The 12,384-nt window shown below is 39.3% G+C and overlaps 2 protein-coding genes across 2 annotated transcripts; one reads left to right on the forward strand and one right to left on the reverse strand.

Moving 5' to 3' along the window:
* Positions 1 to 4,843: 4,843 nt before the first annotated feature.
* eif4eb (eukaryotic translation initiation factor 4eb) lies at positions 4,844 to 8,516 on the reverse strand. Its single transcript, XM_027029437.3, has 8 exons — positions 8,343 to 8,516; positions 8,158 to 8,233; positions 7,105 to 7,205; positions 6,814 to 6,909; positions 6,656 to 6,719; positions 6,385 to 6,498; positions 6,148 to 6,287; positions 4,844 to 5,976 (listed from the first exon to the last, which is right to left on the reverse strand). Exons 2-8 carry the CDS (start codon positions 8,209 to 8,211, stop codon positions 5,862 to 5,864), a joined length of 684 nt encoding a protein of 227 aa, XP_026885238.1. The 5' UTR covers positions 8,212 to 8,233; positions 8,343 to 8,516; the 3' UTR covers positions 4,844 to 5,861.
* Positions 8,517 to 8,614: 98 nt separating this feature from the next.
* fam241a (family with sequence similarity 241 member A) lies at positions 8,615 to 11,575 on the forward strand. The gene is made up of 2 exons (XM_027029438.2): positions 8,615 to 8,799; positions 9,700 to 11,575. Exons 1-2 carry the CDS (start codon positions 8,695 to 8,697, stop codon positions 9,982 to 9,984), a joined length of 390 nt encoding a protein of 129 aa, XP_026885239.1. The 5' UTR covers positions 8,615 to 8,694; the 3' UTR covers positions 9,985 to 11,575.
* The last annotated feature ends 809 nt before the right edge of the window (positions 11,576 to 12,384 follow it).

A 12,384-nucleotide genomic window follows, 5' to 3' on the forward strand; every position in this document is an offset into this window, starting at 1 on the left:
TAACATATATTCACAGACCCAAATATACTGTGGTGAATATTCTCAGATTCACACAGAGCACACGCACAGATAAGGCCCATATAAACACCCAAGCTCACTCTTAAGCAGACACAAAGTAAATGCAAATATGAACACATGCTCTCTCTCTCTATCTCTCTCTCTCTCTATCTCTCTCTCTCTATCTCTCTCTCTCTCTCTCTCTCTATCTATCTCTCTCTCTCTATCTCTCTCTCTCTCTCTATCTCTCTCTCTAATTCACATGTTGTTCCCCTTCCTCTCTTTGGCTGAACCCTGGGGGAGAGTCTTAAGATTTAAATAGCTGCAGCCAAATAGCCTAAAGTGGCCTCCTTCTCTCCAATTACAAGGACTAATACGTCATATCCACAACTGACCCAACATGGTCCCAATGCTGTAACAAAACATGCATTAAAACTGTCACAAGCACAAAGCTGCTGCATTAAACTCCTTTAGTGCCTGCCTGTCTAACTCCAGCATGACTTTTGCTGATGACAGCTGACAGCCTGCAGCAGGTGCAGTGACAAACTGGAGTCTTAATGACATCAATGGATATCATGTAGCATCTGAACATCAGCATAGGCCAGGTCTCTCTTTTAACATTTTAGGGTTGATCTTATCTTACAGAAATTAAAGCCAGTGTATGTAGGTGGTTATAGCTCAAAGCTCCACACCCATGGACTTGGACAAGGGTGGCATTAACTTATTCATCTTCACAGATGATCTATAAGATGACCCAAACTGGATGAGAGTTAGGGTTGCCACCTCTCCAGGTTTTCACCCAGACAGTGCTGTTTTTAGGTTGTATGTTCAGATGTCTGGTTCCATTTGTCCACTATTTTGTGAGACAATTTCATTGCACTACAATTTAATTTGCTGTAAAATGTGCGGTTGTGTGTGGACAGTGAAGAACACTACCTCAGTGCATGCAAATGGGTGGATGAATTCCCCTCAGATCTCCGATGACAGGTCATCACCCCTGGGGATGGTCTGAATGCGAGACTAGAGAGATGTAGACCGAGAGATTACATTAAATGGTAAAATGGCACTTGAGATCGAGGTGAAGAATGAGCTTTTAAACCTCCAGGCATTTATTGTTCCAGAGTAATGGCTAGAAGGAGTCTGGCAAAATGCAGGCTTTAGTACCGCCAACATTTTTTTTTCTCCATAAATAAGATCAAAGGATTTATTCTGAAGCAGCAAATGATGTTAATGAAATGCTGAAATACCGATACAGGCTAGCCTATTTGATGGGGAGCGGGTCGAGGGCCTGATATCGCGTAGTGCTTTTGCAGGCTAAATGGCAGACTTGCGAGTACCTTATGAAATTCGCCGTCTCGTGTCGTCGGCGTGAGTTTAATTGCAGACGCTCCTTCGATTCTCTCGCAGTCCGTATGTGGACCATCACTCGCTAGTCAGTTGCCATGGGAAACCATCAGGCCGCATCAGAACGAACCCTCGAGGGATTCCCGCTATGAACAATTCCGTCCACGGAAACGCAAGCGCGCGGCAGAGAGCGCCTGAGGTCCAGGACAAATGCGTCAGCGCGCGAATACAGTTTAGTTCAATGATTTCATCACCATCAGAAATCATCCATTACAAAACACAGCGACTTATTTACAGGAACTAAGAAAGATTCATATTTAAGGGCTGGAAGAAAAATACTGGGCCTCTCACTGGTGTGCGCGCGCCATTAGTCCTAATTACACTAAATTATGCTAGTGCGTGTGCGTGGCGGCTAAGTGTTACTTTAAAAGCTCTTTAGCATACAATGTTTGGAAATAAGTGACCTACAGGAGATAACTACCTTTCACCTCCCTGCATGAAGACTATAGACTCAGTGATGTATTAAGGCCGGCACCCTGGAAAACAGGTTGTGTTAAAGATAGGTATGTTAGGATTAAACTGCATGGCAGATCATCTCTAGGACCGGAGTTCGACACTCCTGCTTTAACAGGTACCTTGTGAGGGGATAAGTTGGCCTTAACATCCTTTTATTTTGAATATAGCTAGCCTAGAATAAAATATAAAGATCCACAATTGGTGGCAAATACAATATCATATTAAAACTGTAAACTTCTCGTCTTATCGTTTAGGTGCATGAAGGTCTATCGACTCTGAAATGACTGAAATTAAATTGTGACATGTATTTCTTTTAATATACTTTATATACTATGATATACTTGATATAATGTCCTCTGGGGCTTCCCCTATGACAATGCCTCTGAGCCTGACGAGATTGGAAATTAGAACAGGGCTCCATCTAGTGGCCTTACAAAAAGCTTTATATGCCGTTTCATAATACAATTTTGGATATATTATGAATCTATGCTAAACGAAGCAAACAAGCAAAATGATGAAAACCCCAGAGTGATTTAATGTTACACAGTACCTACTATTTCCTTTTGGACATTTGTACTGTGGCATTTACACAGGATAGGTTTTAGTAGCAGGTTTTTCTTTTTCTAAAGAGTCTGTCTTACACCCACTACTTGTCTACCTCGCTGGTGCTGTCTCCCATATTTTTAATGCGCTTTTGATAAGAGGTGGATGCCCCTCTCATGAACTGAGTCTTGCCTGTGACATTTATGTAAAACGTGTGCATGAGAAAGAGAGAGATGGCATATTTTCACACTTAAAAAAATATCAAATGAAACAGCAACAATGTACATCTCTGCCAGATACATTTTATTAATTAAGTGAGCAATAAACTGTGTTTCTTTCAGGTCATCAACAGTTTAGGCAGTCTCTCGTTACAAACACTATAGCCACGGTCTCAGCCGCTTATATAGTGGCCACTGTCCTGTGCGTTTTGTTTCTATGCATCTATCATTAAAGTGCTAGCCTAAGCACTTTTACTGTAAGTCTTAACCTTTTTAAAGTCGACCCTGTAGATTGGTTTATGTATTCAGAGCAGGGCAACTGAGAACATGCTTCCCCAGGCACTCTGCCTTGGGTAGGGAAGGAGGACATTACACCTCCAGTAGTTTGAGGTTAAGGGGCCCATATGGCACAACGCTTCGTTTGTGCTGCACCTAGACTGGGAGCTTCAACAGCAGAGCCGGCAGCCACAGGCTGGCTCCTACAGTGCCTAAACAGGACAAAGCTCTCCAAACTCTGCATGCCAATAGGGTAGTTGCGCTTACGGTAAGATGCATATGTAACAACTTTCTTTTGTGTTTTTGTCCTTGTTTAAAATAAGTGTTTTAAGTTTGAAATGTATTTGTGCTGTTATACTCTCAAGGTTATTTTTTGGAAGGTATTGACATTTAGGTGTGAAAGTAACCTATTCTGACTCCACGTTTTTCATTTCTGATTCGGTCTCTTCTGATTTTTTCATTTATTATAAGGGCAGCTGTTTGATTAAGGCCAAGATCAGAACAATCCTAATACAGAAATTAACTATAACAATTGATACAAGAATGCAAATTCCATTTTTGATTACTCAAAGTTTAAGAGAATGTTCACTCTGACATTTTTTGGCAGAGAACATATTTACAGTGACATTTGTTCCACTGTGAAATTAGTGCATATGTTTACTATCTAACAGTTATAATTAATACAGTCTCTTGCTTTCCTCCTGCACTGATGCACTTCTTTCAGTAGCATTGTACTGCATAGACCCAAATGGTCCAACAGGCAATTTACAACACAACTGATTTATGGCAAGCTAAATCAAATCAAAGTGAATCTGTGCTGATGTGTCCTGAGTTATTAAACTGAGCTGACCCAAACCGAACTCCACTACAGGAGACATGGCAGGTGGAATGAGGTGTAAAGTCATAAGTATTATGTCTTGTGCTGAGATGAGACATACATGTGCATAACTAGACATATTTTCTAGGATGCAATTACTTGTAACCTGTGCACACCTGTTATTCAACACAACCTAAAGTCTCTGCAGCTAGTGTCATATTTAGACACAGCTACCAACAAGATGCAGTACTGTTGTAGTGACAGATCCATCTTATAGGGGCTTTATCAAACTTGGAGAGTAGCAGTGTGTTCATAGGCATTGGCAGCATGCCCAAGACACTGTTCAACTCTATATCAGTATTTAAATTGGCTGAGTGAAGATTAATTACTATGAATTCATTCTTGATATACATTTACTGGGCTAATTTAAAAATCTTATGTGACATCATGTTCTTTTGTCCCCCACCCTTCCCCCCTTTTTTCTCTCTTAAACAATCTGTGAAACAAACAATTAGCTCAGTAAATATTCCAGTGGCTCCAAGACTTCCATATTCAGTCTTCAGTATAGCAGTGAGGCCAAGTTATAAATAGGAGAGTACAACGTTAGATTTTTTTTTTTTCCTCCAGACATTCTAACAAATGTACAGTCATGAGCAATGAACTGTTGCAGTAGACACATCGCCTGAGTGAGTCTGAACTAGTAAGCAGTCTAGATCTGGATTGCTTCTTGTGCTGCTAGCTTAGACCTGCATGTTCCCCCTAAAACTATATTTGCAGGAGCAAAATTAAACAGCATTTTAGATCCACTGTTAGTGATCAATCAGACTCAATCAATGTTACATACTGATTATTGAGAACACAAATGTCAGCCTCAAACTCCAAACCAGCTTTTTTTTAAAATGGAAACCACCCAGTTTGCATCTATTTTTAAGTAACTGTCTAATAATTTTGTTTTTAAAGCTCATCCGTTGACATGAAAATCAAATTCAATGTTTAAGGGAATTCAGTGCCACAGTTAACACTGTGGTTTTGAAAGATAATTTGGGAGACTCCTCTATTCTGCTGTTGAACCCATAACTAATCATTCATCTCACAGCAACAAGCAGCTTAACCACAAATGAATAAGCACATATGAAACACTCCAATGTCTTTTTTAATACATGTCATATAACTAATTTGTGTTCATGCAACACAACAGGATTAAACATTTATGAACATATTTTTGCCATTTTTAAGAGAAATAATTTCAATCCACATAAACCTATTTAAGGACCTAGTGATAAGATGTGTCTAGGCTGAATGAAGTTAAACTCAACTTCATTCAAACAAGAACAAAACTGTTCATTACAGCATCACTAAAGTCCTGCATTCTACCATTATAACAAGGAATGTAAAACTCATTTGCATCAAATAATTCAAAATATAAAAAACACTTTACTGAATTGCAAAACCCCAAATTTAATAATGTTAATGCTGAAAGAAATAAGGCAGTCTTATGAAGATTTGCTTGATTACATGCACTCAGTGGCCTTGACCAACCAAAATGAAATGTTAAGATAAATCTGAATAAATTAACATGTTTATGCTCAATAGGCACTAAGGCAGCAAGGCTGCCAGATAAGAGCACACAGGCATTTTCTTTCCTTTGCCTTTAAATAATTCAACACAGATTTGTTTTAAAAAGAATATCTTACAAACAAGTCCTGTATAACGATGGATATCTGAGCTGATTTAAGTCATATTTTGTGAACCTGCATTGTTATGTTGGGACGTCTGATTCAGATCATCACACCTGAATGGTTTTTGCTCGGGTGGATTTAATTTGCTTGAACGTTTGTAGTGTGTTACATGCTGACATAGTTCCCATTGACATACTTTGGGACTTGTATAGCCTATAGGCCTGTGCTACCTGAAATGTGGAAGATAGGGATTCCTACCAGGGCTCTGAACTATTAGTAGTTGGGGGTTGATGGTATTTTGAGCCCAAATCTGTTAATATGTAGCTTTGGTTTAGGGTAGGATCTGCTCAACACCCCCCCACCCCCACCCCCCAAAAAAAGAGAATCAAAAAGCATCAGATAGTGAGACAGAAAGGAAGGGAGAGTGAGGAGAGTGAAAGAAAGTGTGTGAGAAAAACCAGGCTCAGAACCTCAGGCCACAAACTTGTTCTTTGTAGTAGAGCCACTTTTAGTGGCTGTGTCGGCATGAGACTGATAGCCAATTGTCATCTTCATAGGGATGCCTAATCTCTCCTTATACACCCTCCTGTGGAAGCAACCAGGTATACACAAACAGATGCACGCATCCACAAATTCTCACACACACACACACACACACACACACACACACACACACAAAGATATGCCTGTTTTTTATACAGTACTTACAACTTAAGTGTTTCCTCCCCCAAAATGTGTTCGTGTGTATCCACCTTACCCTATGTGTGTTATGGCTTCTCTGTTCTCATAGTCAGTTGTCCAGACTGCAATTTTATCCCCTTTTGTTCGTACATTGACTACAGCACCGCACACATCATCGCTGTAGTCATCGAAAGCCTCTCCTATGAGGCATAGGAGCTGCGACCACACAGAGAAAAATTACAGCAGGCTTGAAGCTGCAAGCGGCTGTGAGTGTGTGAGCAAAATGAAGGAGCAGACCCACTGGGACACCCACCGTTTCCAGCCAAAAACGGTCCAGGTCAAGTTTCCTCTGCTGCTTGTTGAGGGTGATGAGCCAGCGGCCTCCTTTCTTATTCCTCTCGTCCTCCCACATGGGCTCGATCCCATCCTACCACAAACACACGTGGACCACACTGACATCACTGCCCCAGCTATGTGGTTTAAAGCTAGAGGCTGAACTTATAGTGTATCACCACAAAGACATATTTCATTGGCCTCACTTCTGTTCTATGGAGAGATATTTAAAGCTTTAAACCAGAACTCACCTTGAACAGTGAGTAGTCACAGCCCGACATCAAATTACTGGACAGCTGAATGTGATTGTAAAGCCTAGAAAGGCAAACGATCTGTCAATCTGAAAGTAAGATGTCGCTGTCCTGTAAATTATCCTCTGGTATTGCATAAAGCATACAGATAGACTTACGCCCAAAAATCCTCTACCGTGTCAACCTTGGAAATCAGCCGCAGGTTTGCTTGCCATGTTTTGCTCTTGTCATTTTTGAAGAACCATAAAGACCATCTGTTGAAGATTTGCAGAGCAGAAATACATCCTTTGCAATGACAAATGGGATCCGAAAGATTTTAAAAATTATTTACACCTAATACATTACATGCCTGCCAAAAAACAAAAACAAGCAACAAAAAAATATAAATAATGTGTTAAATTCAAAGTGCTAATATGAACAGAAGATACTATACAGGACTGGTGATCTACCTGTTTTGTAGCGGATGTTTGATGTAGCACTCAGGGCTGACAATCTCTTGGCTTTCCTCTGAGTTCTCTTCTTCACTCTTAGATGGATTTGAAATTATTTCCTGGAGGACAGGAATATCAGCAATAAATGGCTGATACAAAAACACTCATTATTACAATATACATCCATTTCTAACATTTGAAGGGGCCTCGATCTGTTTGGTCATTTGTGTTGAAATTAATCATGCCTTGAAACATGTCTTTATCTCTGCTACCTATAAAACACAACAGCTGGAACAAAAACCAAGCAAGAGGAATGTCCAACAGGGCCTCGTGGTGGTGTTTCATTTCACGCCAAGACCGTGAAAAGCATTATTTTAACATTGTTTTTTAAATCGGTAACTTGCTCGCCATCGGCTGTACTACGGTAGCCAACTATACTAATGGAAAACCTTACTGAGGGCGCACTGTATAGGTGCAGATGTGGCAAGCGAAGTTACTCGAGCATATGTTAACCGCAGCTGTCAGCCCGCTTTTACCACTGTCAATATACTGTTTTCATGATAACGCAAGCTAAATTAACTCAGATTCTGAGCTACAATGTGATGGCAAATTCTGCCTAGCAATAATGAACAGGAAGGGCTAGCTTGCTAACTAGCTATGATTTTACTCTCTTGCTAACTATTGACAACGCCATGAGGGGTAGCATACGACAACAACAACAAAAAACTTAAATGTTAAAAATGTCTGCATAAGTGGCCAAGGTTATTGCACACATCTGAAATATCTAATCTTACTTAAATTAGCTAGCTAGTTAGCCAAGTTACGGTGAGTCTCAAAACAAGACAACTAGTCTCAGCCTAACTTGTTAGATAGCTCGAAGTTAACGTTGTGAGACTTTAAGCTATCCCATTCAAACAACTCGATTAAGTTTAATAAAGTGTGAGTGTAGGTTACGTTACGTTGTCATTATGAGCTAAACCCATCTATACATTTATTCCTGTTGGAAGATCGACTTCTGATTGTTGAACAGTACACGGAAAATAAAAATATTAGGGTAATGCATTGACTCACCGGCTCCGCAGTCGCCATTTTACATGACTTGTGCACAGGCCTCATGTGGAACATTCAATCTCATTGGAGAAAGCATCTGAAAATACATGTAGGACTGGATGAGAGTCCAACACAACCTCAGGCTGACGGATCATCAGCACTAATGTAAATATTCAGCTCACACCAATTTAATTAAAAATAAATACCTATAAGATACTATTGTTTGGCCTTATCCTCTTCTGCTTAGGCTGATTGTAAGAATTAAAGCGGTTATGAATTTGTAGGGCAACATTTGCAGCACATAGCTAAACAGACATTGTAGAAATATAATATAGAATAAAAATACACCTAAAATAGTAATCGATAATAGCAATAATAATGCATTATATAGTTCTGATATTTATGTGGGTTTTGGTATGGCGAATGAAGCTTTTATTCACTCGCGATTTTGACGTCACCGAGTCCCGTGTTTGACAGATTATACCGGAAGCATTTCAAACACGGTTCACATATTCAATCTTGGCTGACGCTTCAACTGGTTTTGGCGTTTAGCGAAACATGTCTAGTGAACTGCCGGCAGTTAATGACGCAGCGATGATACAGCGCGAGGTAGGGAGTCGAAGCAGGTATCCCTATGAGTATGCAGCGCGGGCGCCTGAACAGGTAAGCGAGTTCGTTGTACTGTATTCTGATCATTGAGAAATGTGTGGGCTGGCCCTTAGCCTAATGGCTGGGTTATCTGGGAAATCAAAGACTCATAGACAAACATCACGCTTAAAATAAACACATTTGGCGTACTGAATATCTTTTGTTATGATTGGTGCTTCTAGACAGAACTTTAAGAGTTTGTCATACAGCCTAACTATCACTGTGTCTGTATGGAAATAAGCCTATTCAAATTTGCCTTGTTATCATGTTAAAATTTGCCTTGTTATAATTCGATATGTACTTGTAGGCTTCTTAGCCTAAATCAAGTCTAATTTGATAACCGTTAAATGGATTAAAAAAAAAACCTCATTCTATCACTGTGCAGTTCTTCAGTTGCTTCATGGTGAGACATGTACATAAGATCAAATAGACAGATAGTATCCTTCATATAACAGTACAAAACATTGATCATACACATATACACGTTGTGGAGTATATGTGTATAAGTACCTATTGTTCATCCTCCATCACTAAAGCCAAACCCTAACACTTACTTTGTCCTAACATAAGATTAACTCTAAAGTTGGTCTTGATCGTAAACAATCTTAGCTTCATCTGAGGCTACCAAAGAACAACACTCTGTCGACAACCTGCATGTTTAGGAATTTCACCATTGATTTGGGGATTTTTGGTTCCCACAAAGACAGAAGATCAAGACCACACATATATTTGCATAGACCAGACAATGTCATTTACAAAATGATATTCTTTTCAGAGTCTGTACAGTCACCCATTTTGATTTTCTGCTTACAGAGCAGCAGCTGTCCTTGTATGGAGGCATGCCTTCTAAATTGGAACAAATCATGATATAGGACTCATTTAATCATTTAACTGAGTACACTTCTTCCTCCTCAGAATGACCTCAGGGCAAGGGCTCGACCCCCAGGAACACCCAGCACTGAGCCTGACTCTCCTACCCAAGAGGCAGTACTAGTGGATGACTGCGAGAGGTTGGGCACCCTGTTTGGAGAGCTGAACAAGTGTTTGCGAAGCATAGGCTTTGGGCAGCTCTACTTTGGGGAGAAGATTGTGGAGCCTGTGGTGGTCTTGCTCTTCTGGGTGCTCCTTTGGTTCCTCGGCATCCAGGCCCTGGGTCTCGTGGGAACTCTGTGCATTGTCATCATCTACATCCAGAAGTAAAGACAGTGGCAGCAAAGACATCGGGGAGAACTGACTAACAAGTGCCAACCTCAGGGCAAAAGATGGAGGGAGAGGCAGATGGAGATTCTTTCTTTTTTGTGCCTGTCTAACACAGATCATTTACGGTGGTTTTTGGGTCTCTGTCCTTTGCCAGTCTCAGATAACTGCATGCATGTACAGTGCCTTGCAGATGTTTTTGCTGGATGAATATTTGGAGCCTGTGTATCATTTATAATGCAGAAAATTGGGGGGGGGGGGGGGGTGAGGGATTAAAAATGGCTTTAAGGAGCAACAAACGATGGGATTCTAGTAAATGATGTATGTCTTTGATGATGAAGCAGAGCAGGATTATGGAATCATACAGTACCACAGTAGCAAAAGATTAATTTATGCTATGTATGCCCTAATTGAGGTGTTTTTGATATGCATGCCCTTTTAATATAAATTCATACTGAATTGTAAATGCATATTCATGACTACCATGAATATTAAAGATTTTTTAAAAAGACTTTAAAAGAAATAATAGGAATGATGCAATTTACCTTATTCAAACAAAATGATACTTAGCATATCAGTTTTTTTAAGAGGAATTCTGGAGAGATTGCTGGGTATACCATTTCGATTCTGCATTAGTCATTCTTGCGTTCTTCATACAAGTGCACTAGAGGGCAATCTTTTCCCTGACCACTATGTTCAGAAAACATAAACAGAAGATGATCTTCACTTAAAAGTTCATGGCTGGATATAGGCATGGGAACAGGGTAAATAGATATATAATAGGGTCCTTATAGGGTCCATCATTATTGTTTGAATTGCCATAGTTCTGCATGGACCTACTGCATGAGCTTATATTGGGGATAATGGATATATCTGATTTTATGTACACTCATGATTAGTGAATTAACCAAAATGCAGCTATTATTACATGAGACTGGGAATCTGTGCAATATCAATTTGCATCTCTGATAACTGCATTACAATTACCGTGATCTCTGTCTCTGTCATGCTAAGAAACATTTTATCTATACAAATTCATATTTATTGCATACTAATAATGTATTCACATAGTTATCTGGCTTGTTAATGCAAATTAGTGCAAAAATGTATCCTTCAAATGTATTGATACAATTGATACCTTTTTTGTAAAGAGGCAATACCCAACTAAATTATGTTCTTTAAATGCTTTAATTCTGAAGAGGAAGTCCTGAAATGTTGATATGAACAATACACTATATTTATCTAAATTAGACTTTTTTTTTTTGGATGATTATCTGTAAATGTGATCACAGAAGGGAAGACTGGTATTGCTATGGCCATATCACAGTGTTTTGCCATCATTGTCATTCACTAAAATAATTTTCTGTGCATAGTTTGCAGTTTAAGGCTGTTTAGTTATGCCTTAGTTATCACACCTTTTTCCATAATTTAGATACTCATTTAAGAAATCATGCTATATTTTCTATCACTGTTTTGGGAAACTGGGACAATTCATTTTAAAGCTAGTAGTTTTTAAAATATTGTAAATCTCTATCCATAATTGAAATGTACTTAATATTATCTAAATAAAAAATTCTATAAGTTTTAAAGAAAATTGTGTTTCATTTGAATGTATATATTAATGACCATGCAAGTGGCAGAGAATCTAAATAAGAAAGATATTTCTTGATTAAAGTTCTGTTGTGTAGATGCATGTGCAAATTAACAGATCATGACTGGAGTAATTACAGATAATGGAAAACTAGCTAAGAATCTGAAGAGCCAGCCATCTACTTTTGGAATGTCACTCACTACTTTTGGAACATCTGATATGTTAGAATTGCCATAAAGAGCTTAAATGTCACTTATTTAACATACTGGCTTGGCAGTGGCAGTGGCTATTGATAGGGGCTAATGAATGAATGTGTAATCTTGTAACATACTGGCACTTAGACCAGCCAGATCATCAGGTTAGAGCAGGTTAGCTTCATCACATAGCTACACTGCACAACTTCACTGTATTTCAACCAATTTTTCTTTTTTCATTTATTCTACATTTTCATATATATAAAAAGCCTAATGTTTGCCTTACCTTTGGAGACATGTGAATAGTGTTTCTATAGAACTATGAACATAAGTGTGTGCGGCAGGGTGACCAGTTTCCCGGTGAAGGTCAGTGGCCAGAGCAGGGTAGGCTCCTGGATGCATTATATCATCTGGAGGCAGAGCTGTAGGTGTGCCATAAAAGTCAGAGGGAGCTACATGAAACCATCTCAAGCACTCAGCATAACTGGAGAGTACAGGAGATCTGCCTATGTAAAGAAGGGATACACAAACACATGCACTATAAACACAAACAACATACACATGAAAACACCACACACCCCCTGCAGGCTACAGCCACCCCTGCTCGCTAATGTGAGT

This window comes from Electrophorus electricus, chromosome 12 (assembly GCF_041902795.1).
Source record: "Electrophorus electricus isolate QZ-2024a chromosome 12, ASM4190279v1, whole genome shotgun sequence".
Taxonomy (NCBI): domain Eukaryota; kingdom Metazoa; phylum Chordata; class Actinopteri; order Gymnotiformes; family Gymnotidae; genus Electrophorus; species Electrophorus electricus.